The sequence below is a fragment of the Ptychodera flava genome, chromosome 12, assembly GCF_041260155.1.
Source record: "Ptychodera flava strain L36383 chromosome 12, AS_Pfla_20210202, whole genome shotgun sequence".
NCBI classification, from domain to species: domain Eukaryota; kingdom Metazoa; phylum Hemichordata; class Enteropneusta; family Ptychoderidae; genus Ptychodera; species Ptychodera flava.
The window spans coordinates 25,294,737-25,313,680 of record NC_091939.1 but is presented as its reverse complement, the minus strand read 5'-3'; the positions used below and the strand labels follow the sequence as shown (position 1 = coordinate 25,313,680).

The 18,944-nt window shown below is 39.6% G+C and overlaps 1 protein-coding gene across 5 annotated transcripts in view; it reads right to left on the bottom strand.

Moving 5' to 3' along the window:
- Positions 1-1,565: 1,565 nt before the first annotated feature.
- The window catches only part of LOC139145495 (sodium-dependent dopamine transporter-like), a 68,318-nt gene continuing 50,939 nt past the window's right edge, over positions 1,566-18,944 (bottom strand). For all 5 annotated transcript variants that reach the window (XM_070716704.1, XM_070716707.1, XM_070716705.1 and 2 more), the window contains 12 exons: positions 10,224-10,358; positions 9,603-9,906; positions 8,841-8,979; positions 8,248-8,382; positions 7,527-7,630; positions 6,762-6,886; positions 6,289-6,401; positions 5,889-6,020; positions 5,610-5,709; positions 5,140-5,240; positions 3,980-4,147; positions 1,566-3,690 (listed from right to left, as the gene is read on the bottom strand). In XM_070716704.1, the coding sequence (XP_070572805.1) occupies positions 3,565-3,690; positions 3,980-4,147; positions 5,140-5,240; positions 5,610-5,709; positions 5,889-6,020; positions 6,289-6,401; positions 6,762-6,886; positions 7,527-7,630; positions 8,248-8,382; positions 8,841-8,979; positions 9,603-9,906; positions 10,224-10,358 (1,682 nt within the window). In that variant the 3' untranslated portion in view covers positions 1,566-3,564. The remainder of the gene's footprint in view (positions 3,691-3,979; positions 4,148-5,139; positions 5,241-5,609; positions 5,710-5,888; positions 6,021-6,288; positions 6,402-6,761; positions 6,887-7,526; positions 7,631-8,247; positions 8,383-8,840; positions 8,980-9,602; positions 9,907-10,223; positions 10,359-18,944) is intronic.

Here is an 18,944-nt window from a genome sequence, read left to right as displayed (position 1 = left end):
TGAATAAAATCAGTTGAAACATGCCTGAATTATGGCTCTGTACATGAAAAAATTGTAATAAAATGGCCGCCTGGCAGCCATATTGGATCGTACCACAAAACAAATCGACGTGCATCTGTATGACATATGAAGTAATCCTTGTACCAAGTTTGAATGAAATCGCTTCAGGCATCTCTGAGATATCTGCGTGAACGGACGGACGGACGCACAGACGGACGCACGCACGCACGCACACACGCACGGACATGACCAAACCTATAAGTCCCCCGGACGGTGTCCGTGGGGACTAAAAATGCACAGGTATGAATAATGAAAGTTTAGTTGTTACTACAGTATATTTGCTGTCGACATCTGCACTTTCAATCACCATATTCTAGTCAAACATATTTGGATCAATTGTCAAGCATCCATTAAATGCATAGCTATAGCTAGTTTTATATTGTAAAAAATCTTTCAGAGTTTTCTCATAGGCTGCCATATATGGTAAATATTATTTTGTAAAATTCATAAATCGATTTCTTTTATGCATATGCATTTGTTACCACCCTATTCTAGCTAGTATAGTCAATTACATTTATGTCAGTTGTTCAACATCTATAAATGCACGAATATAGCTAGTTTTGTAAAGGAAAAAATGTTCATAGTTTTCTCATAGATCGCATATAGTGGATCAATTCTAAGATCACATTTCTTGTACACATTTGCACTCGTAACCACTCTATAATGGTCAATTGCATTTATATAATTAGTTCTACTCCTGAATGCATGTTGTTTAACAGACTAAGTATGCCAAGAGAACATGTGATGACTGTGCAAGATGACCCACATATGCAAACACGTATGGAAATACACTCATTCTATGCACGTTTGTGCACGTTGTACATTCAGGTCCATTCGGAATCTTGGTTTAGTCCATTGTATTGTTCAATGACTACAAATGCACAGATATTGCAAGTTTTTTATAGAAAAAAAAATGTTTATAGTTTCCTCATAGACTACCATTTTTGGTGGATCAACATTTTGGTGAAATCCCAACAGCAAATTATTATTTTTTGAAATTGTTGAGCTGTGGAAGCTGTTTTGGCCAATGTGGGCTACATCTTGCCTTCTTATTGTTGCGCAAAAAACTTTTAACCCTCCCGAATGCGTACGCAAAAAAATCCATGACCTTCAAAAGTGCCGGCGAGAAAAATTGCACCCCATCCCCAAAACACTCCAGCCCTCTCTTATGTAATTTCTGTTCAGTCCCTTAGTGCATGTCAGGCCAACACATAGGATTGGCCGTTTGGAGGGCGCTGTACACCAAGTGCTTACTATCATGCTGAAACAAGCAATTCAGTTAATGGAAACAACTTAAAGGGAGGCTGTCAACATAGCTGCAACATTACATCGGTTTATAGAGGGCCCTGGCAACCTTTGAGCAGAGTTCCGACAATAGCCTCCCTTTAAGATGAAAAATGACCATACATTGGCAAACAATTTTTGCTCTCGCGAAGGTTTTCATGCATTTTTCGCGATATATTGGAATTGATAGAGAATAGAAGAGAAAGATTGACGACGACTGATAACTTTATTACACCTACTATTTTATTTACGATTGATGACGTCCATAATGTATACAGTGAATACATGAAGTACATTATAATACTGAAACAAGAGTACATCGACTGAAATAGTGTAACAACAGTATCAAAAGTATTGAAAAAAATCTCACAGGGTAGTTTACTTTTTCGAAAAAACTGCGGTCACTGGACCAACACAGAAACTCCGATGCTGTACAAAATGATTTTTTTATTTGCAAGTTTAGTGGCAAATACTTAGTCTCGATGAGGAAGATAATAATGTAAAGCTTTTGATCATGATTCATATCACAATATTTAGGGAATGTATGAGTATCGCGAGGCCATTTGTAGCGCCCTCTATAATATAATTTATTCAAAGCTTTTGTTTTATCCTATGAAAGTCCTGTTTTTTCCATACTTTGTCTGTTAGGTTCGATCACTCCTGGCGTTTGCAATTTTCAGCGTAGCAGAGTTTCTTACATTTTCTTGGGCATTGTGATGGTCTTTCAATGCAAACTGACAGGTGAATTTTAATTTGATTTTTACCTAAACCAAGTAAGTAAAGTCAAGATGAACAGCAACCAGCACAAAAGCTGACAGTACACGTCGATTACTGTACATTCAGAAGTGAAAGTGATCAATAGCTTGAAAAAAGACCACGCGAACTGAAGTAAAGAAGGCTATGGTACATAGACATGTTTTAAAACCACACTTCACAACTTTTATACCCGTACGTCTGCAATTTACGGCCCTCAAGAGACTAAAAAAACATTATTCAAACATTGAGTCGGGTAATCTGATTGGTCTAAATTTATCCACGTGACAAAACGCGAACATTGAAGTTACGGTATTCACATAACACTTGGACGACGTCGTCAAGATATACATGATTAAACGTTAGACTAAAACAGTAATTACAGTAGCAAAATGGCACGGTTGCAAACCATTAACACAACTGCTCACCATTACAAGACAACAGTCAAACGAGATGGCGCCATCGCTGTAAACCTGTATGTCCGATCTAAGAATTCTAAGAACCCTGGGATTAATGAGTTATAGGCTAATTTACATAGTTACACCACGGTAATATTACACGGTACATTTCTTCAGATAAGAAAAGCGGTCTCAATATTGAAGTTATAACCTCCGCGAATTATACTCGCAAACTTAATCACATATGTCAATGCGGATATATGTGCAAATTGCTATCATTAAAACCATAATAAGTATCATTTGACGTAGCATTTTATCAGTCACTTAATTTTTATGTTATACTTTTTGAAAAATAACAAGATTCTTCGAGTAAAAAAGTGGAATTCAAAAATCTAAACTCAATAACGGGTAAATGAAAACAAACTTTACACCACTTTTAACTTGATACACATTGTTAAAACACAACCATGAGAGGCGTTTTTCTGCACGGAAAGACAGACAATGATAGCAGAATACCTGAAGAATGTACCAAGAAAGCAAGGCACAAAGAATTCTATAAACAAGTCAACTTTACAATTCGGTTTCTACAGAATATATTTACGGTAATACTTACAAGGTAGCGTATTCAATGTACAGAACGCCCTCTAACGATCGAACCAAGTGGTTTGTTTATGTACTACATCTCAACGTAGTCGATCGTGTGGCATTTATTCTTGCCTCGACGCTGTAGCGTCGAAATCACACTTGTTAACAAATTACGCACGACTTTAAAGAACGGAATCAACAACCAGTAGTGAACTTTGAACTCAAAACCGATAGAAAATGAGATATTTTCTAGGTAATTTAGGCCATAATATCTGCTGGCCATTTTTTTCGCTGGATTTAATTAATACTATTTCCAGTTGGATTGAGGTATTGCTTTCGATTCGATTCATAAACTTGTGTTGCGTTTTCATGACCTGACACCCAATCCTGAAAGGATTCCCCTCCATGTTGACATAACAGCCATGATTCCTGCACCCTTCAAGTTCGTGGCTTCAGTAAGCTCCTTCCAACCGTTGGCGGCAGTCTACACGTGGTCAACCTTGGCATCTTCCATTTTGTAGTCGGCGACGTTTCCATTGATTTGTCCGACCCTGTCGTAGGCTTCCCTCGCAGCTCTCTGATTTGGTGTTCTGATAGCCTTCACTAGTCTCTACAGGTGGAAAGAATGACAGGAACTCGAGATCATACATGACTCGAAAGTGGCCAGTGGAAAACAGTGACCAATATTTTACATAAGCGACCACTATCTGTGATATTACTTGTTGTCAATCATCTTCAGTATAGGGCGATGATGTGACACGAGAACAGTTTTCTTCCAGTCTGCAAATTTGACTCAGGAAAGTAACAATGTTAAATTTGACGTCACTATTCAAATATAGACATTTCGGATGGTATGGCTACTTTCTGGCTGTATAGAGAGTTTAGAAAATTCAACTTACCTCTTTCATGGAGCCTGGAGTGATTATCAAAATGTAAACGACGAATATTGGAATGGCAGCCATAGAGGACGCAGCCATCAACCAACCCAGTGCATTAGCCCATGGCGGGTACTCGTAGTTGTCGTACGTTAACGGTTGGTAGTCTATTAATCCAAACACGATGTTGAACTGTGGAGAAACAATTACGACGGTGTGAAGTAAGTACAAACAGTTTACATCATAAGCAGACTACTCACAGGAAAGCAATGTTAATCAAACAAATGGCCTAACAAATAAACAAACAAAACAAGCAGATAAATAAATTAATAAATAATACATATAACAAATTCAAGATGCGATGTCAGTGTCACTGTTGAAATGACTATTAATACTGTCGTCACATCTCGAATATGTTGCATGTGTCATTTCTTTGTTTGCTTGTTTGTTTGTTTGTTTGTTTGTCTGTCTGTCGGTTCGTTTGTTTATGCTGGGGCCATGTGGACTGCTGTGCAGGTTTAGCCAAGAAACATCGAAACGGATGTTGAAGATTAGTCCATTTGGATGTCACTTTATGTTCGGTGTAGGTTAGATAATTTATGCAATGGTGATGGAAGGATTGGCAATCATGCTCCTAGCCTAATCACTAGACGAAGTATTTTTGCCTTTGGAGATTTTTGGTCTTTGCCGATCCTCCGGAGTGTGAACGAAGGCCAAAAGAAAAGCATAGGGTCTAGGCTATCATATTCCAGTCCTGACTGTTAGACAAGGCGCGACTGGGTTCGAAAAAGTGCTATACTACAGACCATCATTAGTGATCAGTAGACTGTGGCAAGTTCGCAACATGTCTTTGCCGCTACCAACAGTCTGAAAAAGAGTCGACGTTCAAAAACGAAACAATTATCGAGCTTTTGGACAGTGTCCAGATGCACGGCTTCTTGGGTAGGTCGGCGCAGTACATCTCCATGATCAAAATTTGCCTGCCCGAAACAAAGACTCTCTCCGCTGGCCTGGGAGACGACAGGAATGCTCGATCAGCACATCCTTTGGCAATTTGGAGGAATGGTGATTTATTGAACGCAGACTGATACTGTTGAACATTTCTCGACTCATGGACAGAGATGTTGTCATTTTAGCTCCATGGCTACTATGTAAACAAAACAATTATGTTTTTTTGAACTTACCGCGAGAAAAACTGGACTGACGAACGCCCAGCAGACTTTCCAGTACGGGCCGGGCAGTGAACCAAGCATTTCTTTGATGTCGCCGCAAAACCTGTTCACACCTGCGGGGGAATCATTGTCCGTTAGATTTGTCTGCATACATTTTCCAGATCAGTGTCGATAAATATTGGGTAGTTTCTCTTTCTCGAATGATCCATGATTTTTGTTCTCGATTTCTTGTTTTAAAGCACAGTCCATATCCACCTATTCAAGTTTCCTTACGGAAAGTTTGAGCAAAAGGTTAAGTCTTTCAATTACGAGGCGCGCAGTACATTTAGATAGAGGGGTCGTTTATACCCATACACATCCCTTAATTAGAGTTAGCGAAAGGAAGGTCCTTGCATCAAATGTCGGAATTCCCGGACGATTTGTTTTCGGCACCGTCGTAACTTTCGTCAAATGAGGAGCGAAATCAACTGGCACGCACTCACCGTAAAACCACGACACGGCGACGGCTTCAAAGAACACGGCAAACAGTATTGAACACCCAGCTGCATATGTGTCCAAAAGAGTCACGACGTACGGTCCACCCTGTGAGGAAATTGCAAAAGTGCGTCCAAGTTTCGTTACGGTGCTATGTTCAGGCTACCTTTATCTAATGATGTTATATTGATCGGGGAAAAATCATGTTCATGAAAATCCTATATAATATAATGTCATGGATATTATAAAGGGTTATTCGTTATCCGGAACACAACGATCTCAGTTACCTGTGTACACATGGCAAGTCCAACGAGGAAATAGAAAATGAACAACAGTCCGACGAAAATCTCCCGATGTGGTTTCACGGTCTTCGGGAACTCGTCTGAGACTCCGGTCAGGATAGCTTCTGAACCACCAAACTAAAATTGAAAGAGCATTCAAAAGACAAATAGTTATGTTATTTGGTAATGTGTACAGTTGAATTTGCTATACTTTGACTTTTATTTTCACATGCATTGTCTTTTGTCTTTGTATTGTCTTTGTATAACTAATCTACTGCTGTAAAATGGCCTTCACTGGTCAAATACAAAGTTTGTCAAATCATATAGCATATATATATAAAGTGATTTAAAAATAAACTGACGACGGACAATCGAACTCACTGGATAAGAACAGATACAGTCTTACCGAACTGTCCAACCCAAGCGTTATCAGCATGGCAAAGAATATCAGTGACCAAAATGTAGATCCGGGCATTGTCGAAAGTGCTTCTGGGTAAACAATGAACACAAGACCAGGACCTGGCGAAGCAGACAAAATACAGAGTATTTCAAATGCTCAGGTAAACCTTTTACATTGAAAAAAATGTAAGGCGGCGGGAAGGTCTAGTTTAGTTTAATCGAAGCCTAGTCATAGATCTACATTCTTCCTGAATTTGAAAAAACAGAATTGGCATCGTTATGAAAACATAGCCAATGTCGATTCCCCGGCCTTTGGATTGCCAGTCGTACCATTGGTTTTTTGCGATGGAGCATATTTTGAGTTAAACATTTCTGTAGCTACACAGAGTCAGAAACTCGAGAATAAGGTCAGACAAAGACACCAGACAGCTTACATGAAATTTGTTAGCACTATTTCGCCTCAATACATTCCCCACATACCTTCCGTGGCAACCTCTCCGACTTCCAACCCTTGCCTATTGGCCATGTATCCCAGGACAGAGAAAATCACGAAGCCAGAGAGAAAGCTGGTGACACAGTTGATCGTACTGGTAACTAAGGCATCTCTAAATTAGAAATAAAAAAGGAAGCTTATCAGAGTAGGTAGTAAGACTTCAGAGGCTCCAAAATAATACTTGAGAAAGGTTTAGTGATTCACGTGGATGACGAACTACTACACGCACAAACAGACGGAGTCGGGTAAACACCGGCCATTATTCTTTCTTCCACTCGACCTCTTTTGTGCACCTTGCAAAAGCATACAGGTTGCCAATGAAATCGGCTTTGACCAACTATGAATGCGCTGACGAGATTGGGGGACTCTAAAACAACGTTGTTGGATGTACTGAAATGAGTGATGATTCTCACTTTGCTTGATTTGACGTGGGCAAAGATGAGATGGGGGTTAAGGGCACCTGGCTTTGCGAAGCTACTCTCATAACCTGACAAGACTCAAGGTATGTATGTGGTATGGCCAATCGCAATAGCGTACTCCATTGTTTGGGATAGATACTGGAGACAAATGCAAAGATGTAGCAGAAATGTGTTTTTAATGGTCTTTGTACCAAAGATATATTGTCATTTGACAGGAGAGAACATTTCAACTTGAACTTCGATGATACCAAATCGAACAGTCGTCATTTCGTGCTGTGAGATTCGCATGATCTGACGTAAAACCAATGAAAAAAGTGAACCACAGCTTATTACCTGTAAACGTTATTATTGAATTTATTGTAGCTGGAGAAAGCCAGTAAGACACCAAAACCAGGTCCCAGAGAGAAAAATATTTGGGTGGCGGCATCGATCCACACCTGTAAGCAGAAAAAAATGAGAGCGACACAGTTGTCAGAAAAGTAACCGACTCGGGTCGTTGTTTAATTTACACACGGTGAAAAGCATGGCATCATGGCGGAGAAGGAGCAAGTGTTAGAAATACTTGTAACATTTTAAGAAATAACAAACTTAGACGGGTTGCTTACAGGACCAGTAATGCTAACTTTTGATGATTTTTTCATTATTTTAATTTTTATATCAATTACAAGTTCTCATCGACTCCCAAAAGTATGTTGAAACATGCACAATTTAAATTGTCAACATTATAGTGTCTATATATGTAAAATGCACTGTTATTGTTACATTTGAAATCTAGTCCGGACCAGAATTCAATTGTCAACAACAACAAATGCAGTTTACACACGTACAGACAGGGTTGACAAGCGGAATACTGTGTATATATACATGCTTTAGGAGTAGAAAAAGAAATAATGGTTGATATTAAAAACAAATACAGTTTAAAATTCATCAAAAGATAGCATTACCGGCTCTTTAAAGGTAACCTGCTCACACGAAAATAAAACTACAGTAATGTAGAACGTATTTGATTTCCGCCGATTACAGAGTTCAAACTTGACACAATTTTTGGACCTACCTCCGACGACTTGAGTCTGCTGAATGTGGGTATAAGGTAGTATTTTATTCCTTTGCTGGCCCCTGGTAATGTGACTCCACGGATTAGCAAAATAAATAGGACCAGGTATGGGAATGTAGCTGTAAACCAGACGACCTGTACAAAGTAATACGATAGAATATATACCAAATAACTTTACAAGATATTTTTAGAACTGGAACCACAGACAGTGAAAGAAATACTTCCGCTCTAAAAAAAGTGGAATCTACACGCTACGAATGAAAATAAACCCATCAGCCTCATTCTATAGGTAGCGAATAACCTGAGGAACATTAGTCTTTTAACGCTGAATTTATTGGTAAATACAAATGAACAAGATGTATGCTGATTAAGAGTCTCCGTCTTGTAGCGGTTGAAAGGCTAATTGAGAAAAGTTTGGGCATATTTCACTTTCGAGGCGTATATTACCTTAACGTTTCTTTGAGTTATTCCACTGCGATACACCCATCGTTCAATAGCCGCTAATAGATGTAATATGAGGGCGCTCATTAGCCAAACTTGAAGACTACAGTTAAGGAAGCCTGCAATGGATACAACGCTGCATTTATGCCTACCTTTCCTGAGGCTTTGATGCCCTTCCATAGGCTGAAATAACAGATGATGTATACCAACATAAGGCAGAGGACCAACTCCCATCTTATCGAACCTAGATTGTCCACGCCGTCAGTCTCGTGCAGTTGGAACACTCCCCTCCTGAAATACAAGCGTATTGATTACAAAATTACAACCAAAGCTTGGGAACTAACACAGACTAAAAATCATGTAGAATTACATTAGAAAACGATATCGGGAGCCTTAAATGTAATGCTTCTTATCACTACTGTCACAAAATATACTTCCACTTTGTAAGGGAAGTACCTCTTGGCTATGTCGTATTGATGAGCTGCATTTCAAATGGACAAACGGTATTATAGAAATGCATGTTTCACTCTTTGAAACGCCACGGCGGAATGCATACAGCTAATCATTTTGGTTTATTTGGAAGACTTTCGATCGTTGGACACTATGCAGAGACACGTCTAGATTTGACAGACTACGTATGGATCATTCACTGACGGTCACTCTGTGCAACGCTTAGTTTGTTGGCAACTTGGATGTTTTGTTTATTTTCTCACCTAAACCAAATATCCCATGGGAATCCAGTTGGGATAAAAAAACTGGCAAATGCGAGTGTAATTGAATTTCTACTGAATAACAGGACAACTATGGTACTCCTGCAAATCGGTAATTCCGATTGGTCTTTGTACCATAAGGTACATGTCGGGGTATTTTCTTCCTTTGAATAATTTCCCACTTTAAACACAAAAGAAACTTACTCAAAGTACTCGGTAGCGGCAGACACAGTTTTGTTGACATACACGAAGTCATCCGTCTCGTTGTACGCGACACCGTAGCCGTCGGGCAACTTGCTCAGCGATTCGTTGAACTCCACGACCGGCACGTAGTATTCCGGACCCTCGGTCGGGTGGAAACAGAACTCCGTGTTCCACTTGTTTCCGCAGTGGCTCCACGGAAGAACAGACGTGAAGGAAGCGAAGAAGTAGTAGAAGGCCCACGATATAATGACGTTGTAGTAGAAGTCTACGTAAAAGGCGATCATGACAACAGCCCAGCCGATACCTGTAATGGAGGATGCCAGGGATTAAAATTGTTAGGCTCATAAAAACAAAAGTTACACATCATTTTGGACAATGAGGGCGCTATTGCTAAGGACTGTGTATTCCGTAGCAACTTCGGTGTAGAACCTATGATTCGAAATTGTTTACTCTGCACTATCTGCTCGTTGAATTTAATACCACGAATAATGAATTTCGAAGTGTACAAGTCGTAAAGAATTAAATCGTGGTCTCTTTTTTTCGCTATGAAACATTGCAATTGGCTACACATCGAAATATATCTTCCAGTATCTTTCTGATGGAAACACAAACGGAACTTACCCTTGAATAGCGGGCAGAGTTTCTTCCAGAGTGTTATGGCTCCCGTCCTGTTGAATTGACCGAGGGCCAACTCCATGTAAAACAATGGAATACCCCCAACTATTAGCATTATAGTGTAAGGTATAAGAAAGGCACCTGGAAATTTTAAAAAGAAATATTGAACGGTTATAGAAGTCAAAAGTTTTGACGTTTGAAAATAATTTCCTCTGATCGTGTTACGAAAACTCTAATTTTTTATTAGAGGTTCTGCAATGTCCCCCCCCCCTCCCAAAAAATATGCACAGAAGCTCGTTTTTTGACGCAGAGAGGAGTGTAGCTTTAAATTCAGAGATGTATTGGAAGCCATCTATGCTGGTTTATTGAATAAATTCTGTCCCTTTGTGAGGGAAATCCGTCTTCGAGTTCGGTGATACGTGCGTATAGTTGCCATTCCATTTCCCAACTTCCCATAGTTCTATAGGCATACCACAGCGGCCATCGCCATGTATCGAACCACAAACGACTGTGCTCATAGCGAACAAAATGACGACGGTTCATCACAACATGTCAAAAATTACCCCTTTGCTGATGAATGTAAAGAGATGATTTCGTTTGTGACCCCTCTAGACAAAATTGACTTTTCCCACACCGACTTAATTTCTCTCGATTAATTGACATAGCCACAGTGTAAGGGGAAGCCGCTATTCTCATCTATTTGAAAGGCACCGACAATTAAGATTTCATATATTACAAAAGCTTGCACTGAGGTCCAAACTTTGTCACAGTGTTATGAATATGTATGTTTAGCCATGCATGTGAAGTTGATTGTTTTGGTAAAGTCCGTGAAACAATTCACTGAATGTTTTCATAATGTCTGGCTGTATTAAAGCAGAGTTGAGGTTGTGCGCAGTTGACCAATGCATGTATTTCAGCATGTTTCAAGTAGTCAAACAACACGGTCAGCTTTTCGTATCAAAACAAAATTCCTTTAATAAGCTCAAAAAGAGCAACTTTGTCCCTTTAATGCATTTACCTACTTTCACTTATTTGGATCTTGTCGGGTACAACGAGCGAACTGGGGACTGTATTTAACATGCAGTGATATTTTCGCCGGTCTGGTTCCCCTACCCAACTCTGCCGCTGGCTGCGCTCTGCTACATGGCAGACAAGGTGAGGTCTGTCAATATACCAGTGAGTGAAGCGATCATTGTAAAATGATCATACTCAGGTGGCTTTAATAGGTCCTCTGTGTTGTTCACAATAGGAAGTTGAGCGTATGGCTTTTTTCGTATCTGTCAGGAATATATATGTACCAGCTGCCTGAACAGTATGTCCACCGAAAAGCATCATTTTGTACCCGCCAAAACAAGCACAGCGCAGCCAGCGGTAGAAATGGGTAAGGAACCAGACTTTGTCTTATGACGCACATTTTTTTTGGAAGCTTTAATTGCCCACCATACTAGAGCATATTGCATCGATAACGTAATTTGTAATTTCCTGTGTTTACACGACATTACGTAATTGCAGTAATAACGTCATCTTCCGCAATGTCAGGTTTTTGCTTGAATGAGCAATTACACGATAAACCTGATAATTAAATTTAACGCTGACATGAAAAAGGTGACGTCTCCGTAGGATAGATCTCGAGGGACGCGAAGAATAACAATTTCTATAGAGTGACTTTCAGAATGGCTTGATACAAACATACACCAAGAGTAATTATATTGCCTTTATGTGGCCCACTACTCTGCAGTCTGGATAACATCTTCTCGGCCATTCAGTATGCAAATAAATATGTGCTCATACAATACTGGGTTTCGTCGATTTATTGCTGCATCTGCATTCTAATATGAAATGGAGCAACAATCAGCGACGGCGTTGAAAAAGGTGTCATTATTATGTACAGATGCCAGTCAAAGGTGTCAGAAAAAAAGGGTCAGAAATAACATGATATCAGTGTGCCTATTTCTCCATATGCGCCGTTCTGATTGGGAGAGCTCGCGCAGTCTGTCGTAAAAATACACCAATGATGCATGGACGCATATCTAGCCGCAAAGAAACAGCCAACGTTTTAGAAAAAAACATATTTCGAGTTTGCAGCGTAAACGTTTTGAAATTGTTTTTAGAGCTGCCCTATGGAAACATTTTGTATGCACTTCAACGTACTAGAATTGTCACTTTTTGTCGTCTGCTTCGCTTTCACTATCATGGCAGAGTACTTGCGATGCGTCGCATTCTTGTCGTTGTTCATAGTGCTCGGTTCCGGCCTCTGAATTTCCTTTCAACGACGCTCGCTCAATACAACAACATTTTTTCTCGCTTTCGAATGCTTTAACTACCGAGAACCGACTTTTAAGCACCAGAGATCGACTTTGGATATAATACAGCAACAAGAACCCCCTCCGAATCAGGAGTCACCGTACAAATGTCGGTAAAAAATCCGACATTTAACGATATTACCAATTCAAAATGGCCGCCATCCCTGAGATAATCTCGAGCAAAAATTGAATTTTCGATTTCATAAAACTAACACGGTGAAAACTTTTACTTTAAGCTTCAAAATGAGCCCCGACAAAAGGTAGTTCAGAAAAGTATTGTAAAACTTTGAAAGTCCAGTGTTCCCGAGGCGCATTGTACTTTAAATCCGAGCCGCTCGGTCAACGTAGGGTTGTTGCGCCCTATATGGACAAAGTAATTTGGTTTATTGTAGGCTGACAGCCGAGGCACAGTTTGCTAATGCCCAGTGATGGACTGATACGTGACAATAGAGTGTCAATTGTGAAATTTCCATAAATGACTATGCGTGCGCGGTTTAGGTATCTGCTTGTGAAAAATGTGTTGTCATTCACAAAATCGACAGTTCCCTAGCGTTGAAAAGTTTGAGGCTATAGTCTTCTAGACAGCAGTTGAATTCTTGGTAGTGGGTGCTTTACGTTTGCCATCGTGCCACACATACAGATGATGATGCTCATGTCCAGGTCGGCATGGTTTCCTTCACGTTTACATTTGATTTTGTTGAGGGGGTCAATTTTCAACTGTATCTAACATACTGCGACGGTGACTGTTTGTAAAATATACTAACAACGGGGATGCTTGAGCTAGCCTGCACTCTCATTTGCGTAACAACCTAAGGCTCGGTTTAGATTGAATTGATATGGCGTTTAAATTCTGTCGCCCCCCCAGTCAAGGTGACGAGCGCGTAATTGCATTATCCATCAAAACACATCAAACTATTTTTTGTTACAATTTTTGTTGTGTTGCGCAAGCTCTTGACAGAGAAAGATTATTTTTCCTTTGTGTCAGATGTTTATCGACTCTTCATCTGCACTCGGCAGTCGATTAAAATGCACTTCCGAGACGAGAAAACAAATATTTGGGGATTGAAGACGACACTATGGGATATTCTACTCCAGGGTAAATAAGCTTACTGTCACCTTCAGCCAATTATGAAAGCATTATCTGACACTGAGAAAATGAAGAAGTAGAAATAATCAGCCTCGTCCAAGGGAAGTAATGTCTATTGAAATGACAAAGAATATTCGTTCATTTTGTACTGAAAAAACGTGTAAACAGCACGTTTCTCTACTGTCTATGGTTTTACGCGTAACATGTCAAAAAGAGAGCAAATATTAATAAGCGGAAACCAGTGTGAACAAAGAATGCAACGCAAAAGAGTTGAACGCGAGCGATAACCTCTTTTGGACTAGGTGCCGTATAACACGCACTTTCTCTTGCTACTTTGATATGCTAAGCAAAAACAAACAGGAGTGGTGTAGACTACGCGTTGACATGAAAACAATTGAAACGGTTACCATTATCACGAAAAGGTACTCTTAAAGATAACAAAATAGCCAAATTTTCACCTGTTGATTTTTGAGTACAGAATTAGTATAATATGCACGCGAATAAGCTTATGCTGGTACACAGAATTTTGGCGCAAGCGCAATAGAGTACAATCCAACTTGCAAACGAGATCTGGAAAATCACGTACAATCTGCCTTCAACGATACAGAATGTTTGCTCAAACTAACATATGATTACTTTTACTTTTCCCCTATTCCTTTTGCAGTAAATAACGTACATGAATACTGCCGAAGAGAACAGTTATGTATGTATATCAATTCATTCCCTCCGTCGTTCAGATCTAAAAATTGATTGCTTAAGCAGACTTTAAATCATTTGCCATTGTTAAAATAATACATTTCCAGCGAGAAAATCCCTTCGAATGGTTTTTTCCAATTTCGGTTGTGACGACTTCCTACTCTACGCATTGTCTTTGCAATGTATTTTTAGCGATTTCTTTGAGAAAGGCTATTGTCAGATAGGCACTACAAATCTCATGTAGAAAATCAATTTCGTGAATGCGCGGCGATGTGGCCCTCTACTGTGACGTCACAGGGTATTTGTGATTAGCGTCAGTATTCAATCTGTTGGATTATGCAGCTCCTTGCTCAAGTGCGATTTTTCCCCCGCCATTTCTTTGTGCATGTTTGTTCTAGTATAAATTTGGGGGTTTTCCGAGTTAGTCAAAGCTTATTGTAAGATTTCTTTTGAAAACTAAGGGAAAAAATGTAATGTTTCGCCTGAGGATACTCGGCAAAGATGTCAAGCTCGAATTCTGTAAATTGGGACACGGTTTCGGAAGCAGCGGAGTATTACGGGTCATTTGAGTGCTTTTCTGAGCGCCTTAACCCCTCACAAACCGCTCTAATTTTGACCGACAGTTCGATTTTATTTCAATTTCCCGTCTGCTGGGCATTCTGGAGTACAACCATTTCTGTAATTTATCGAAATCCATCGTGCCAATGTATTTCGAGTCCTGGGCAAATATTGACAGGGAGTCAATTTAGGGCATAATACTCGAATTCCGACTATAGAAACACGGAGCTACACAGATATGTCGAGAGTCTAAACACGCAGTGCGGAGCGAGAAATATGTCCAACGTCAATTTATGCCCGCCACGCAACTTCACTAGCTCGCCAGGCCCGTGGTAAAATGCTGCAGGAATTGCTTTGTTCCTCACTCAAAAGCTCAAAACCACCTGCCTCGAATTTAATAATCTGCCTAAGTTTGGAGTTTGTTCAAATGCTATTATCCACTTACATATATGAATTCTGAGCATCTTATCGATCAAAACATACCCCTGTCTCATTGTGTTGTCAACGGTTCAAGATGGTCAACGAGAAAGAGGTGGGAAAATAGAGAAGCTATCATATTTGCCATCCATATATTTTATTTTCCATGGTAACCTGTAACCATACATGATATGAGAGGAATTTAGCTTGGCAGATCTGAAGAACAGATTCCAATTACCCATAAAACCGACTCGAGTTGCTTTTCGCAACCTACATAGTTATCAATAAGGGTTTTAAGCAATACATTCACAGAAACTTGCATACAGCATATTTGTCGTGCTTTAATCTCGCGCATACGCTAGAGGGGACAATCTATTGAGTGTAAAATGTATCATTCACTGGTTAGAGTACACAGTTCCTGTTACTCTGTCAAGCTGGTTGTATCGACCGAAGCCATACACTGGTGGACAGAAAAACTTCACTCACGCTTTTGCTGAATTTTCCCCTAGGCGGGTGTTTAAGTTGTTCTCTACACCATTACCATTTTTACGCGGTTTCCGAAAACTCAGTTCTTTGGGGTGTCAGAGTTCAGAGGTACATAAACCTCAACTACATACAAAGAATGTCCACATATCAACGCAATTTTCGATCCGCGCCGTGTTTTCAAACGTCTTAAAATGGAGTAAAGCAATCGCACTGTTGTAACGAAAGAGATATCTTGGTACACTGTCGCGTGTGTCGGCAGTGTGTATTGCGGCCTGTCTTTTTTGACGATAAGAGTGTACTCTCCTCGAGGTGTAATGCGCCTCGTGAACAGCTATTCGAGCTCCCCGGCACACTTTTTACAATATTTTACTTGTCTGCTGCCTATTGTTTGGATTCATTTTGAAGTTTGTGAAGGAAATTAATCTTTCTCGGGCTAGTTTTTGTTTTGTTTTTATTTTGCTTTGTTTCTTTTTGTTTTTTGAAAAAAAACCCGAATATTTATTTTTTCCCTATAGGATTATAGGGACGCGACGGCATCGATTTTGAAAATAAAATGCCAGCAAACTTCGGGTAATTTGTTCCCTTTTACTAAAATGTTACTTTTACCAGTAATTATGAAAGTAAGAGATGGTTTGAGCAAAAAGTTTAAAAAAAAAAAAAATTTCCGATGCACTTACTATTTTAGATAGAGAATTCAATGAAATATGGCCCATTTTGCTCACAAAAACACGTTTCATAATTCTTATTGAGTATTTGCCAATGCCCGTTTACCTGTCGAAAATACTACCCGTGCTGCTCAAAGTGACTTGTGCCAGCAAACAGCGCCATTTGATTATCTAAAGAGAATCTGTCAAGTGATTACGGAACGAAAAAATTCTTATTTGCGGATGCCACCAGCGAGCCTGTATAACTCCAATAAAATCGGTTGCCATCTTTCTTACTTCCAGTGACAGTCGCGGTCACGTGATCATCTGAGCAGGCGTTAAAAATAGCAACATCTGTGTGGCCACCAATGCACGTATATAAATTATACATCGTTAGAAAACACAAATTTATGGTTGTTAATTTTAGACCACATGAATAACTTGAGTCAACGTCATTACTGTTGTGAGCATAAGATTACAAGAACATGGCATTAAATTTTTGAAAGCGATACATATTTTATTCACGTGTTTCTCTTTATGGATTTTACAATTCCTGAAATGACGTACTTCACGATAATATGAGCAGTTGCAAGTATCTTTCGGGCCACTTTACTCTTTTCATAGATATACACCGTATTACTATCTTGTAAACGAACACCGTAAAAGGGTGTTGAGTTCGTAAAAGACACGATGTAAAGCTTATAGGGCGGTAAAGGCGAACAAGACTCCCGCTCTTTGATAAATAAAAATCAACTGAAAACTTCAGTAGGTTTATTGTGGATCGTTGTAGTTTATGATGTCTAACAAGCAAGAGGAGTGTCAAATCGGTATGAATAAGAATGGTTATGAGTTGCGTGGTTATTATCTGGCTGTCTTGGTAAGTGTTGCTTCATGTGCTGACGTCATCAAATTCAGACTAGAGGGTGTCTGCGTGACCGGACTCTGTCAGCTGGCGTGCGCTCACAGCGTGTCGCTCGCTGAGGCCTTTTGAGAGTAGTGGCGATTGGAAAAACCCGGGTGATGTTTATCCCTCTCTGGAATTGCAACGCCGAGATTTGTAGGAAAACCGACGTGAAGGCAAATATTGACTTGAAAATGTTTACAGCCTTCATCCGGGTTAGATTAACACCTTCCGCGCGAGGTTTGAGATTACGGTTGAACTTTGAAACCATGGTGACACATCAGAATATCAATTTTCAAGTAAATTCTGATGAAATAACACTTATAATGAATTGTACAATATTTTATCTGTAAGACTTGTTGAACACGAGTGACGAGACATTTTAACCGTCAACACATTCACAACGTGTGACATCTAAACTTTCTAAGAAAAAGATATACTGCTGTACATTATTCTATTTTTGTTTAAACGCGGTTTATTGCCCAAGAAAATTGATATAAATTTCATGGTTTGCATTTGAAAACGCACAGATCATGAATAAAGAGGATATTGTCGCGCTTTGGAACATCATGGCGTCGAAAAAGAAAAAAAAAAACATGGCGTGCACATGTTCCAGTCCTGCGTGTAATTCTTTAATGTCCATTTCCGGTTGACGGCTTCGATGAAGGTCGTACTAATAAATGTATTTAAAGCTACAATGACAGATTGTGATTCGTTTATCGTTGTATCAAATGAAATTCACCGTGTCTGAACTGACTCCGTCGCAGTATTTGACGGATGGACTTCTTTAAAGAATGGTCGAGGACAAGAATGATCTTCGAACCAAATGAAGCCGAACAAATCACAGCCACCATTGCCTTTGAATTTAAGACAAACATTTGCCATTCTCACATCTGGGCGGGTCGAACGTTTCTGCAAATGCACTGCCCGGACATTCTTGAATATCTCACAACATTTACATTCAAATCAAGGTTGAATTGATTCGCGGCTCAAAAGCTGGTTCTTTACACTTCATAAACTATCTAAGTGATTTTGTCATTTTGTGTGGTTGTCATAATAATCTAAATGACTTGAAATATGAAGTTTGGTATTCTCATGGGAGGGAACTATTTGATTCTCTTTCGGGTTGTTGATACTTGCTGGACGGCGGCTTCTCAGACGACAAATCACACTAGCTGCAGGGTTTAGCTCATTCCATTAGGTTTTACGATTAAAATTACCATTTATTAATGCTAATTGGAGGTGTTATTTTTATTTTCGAAACAAATATTCGTGATTAAAATTGACATTTTAGCAGAATCTCAATAAACAAGTCACAAGAATGGAAACAGCGACCGCTGAAGTGATCGACAGGAAACCAGTGTTGCGGACACATTATTTTACTCGACTTTACGAATTCATTCATTCTTGGTTTGTCAATGTACAGTTATTTTCTCACAAAACGCCTCAAGTTTCAACGTATTTTGAAAGCGAATTAAGAGAAACATCGCCCCGAGTGCTGTTGTTCGCCAGGGTCCGTTACAAAATAGCGGTGTCCGTCGGAAATTAAATAATTGCGCCTGGTCTATCTTTGCCAGCTAAACAATTTACCCTCCAGGGTTTTCAAATTTATTTATTCGACTTTTCGCCTTCTGC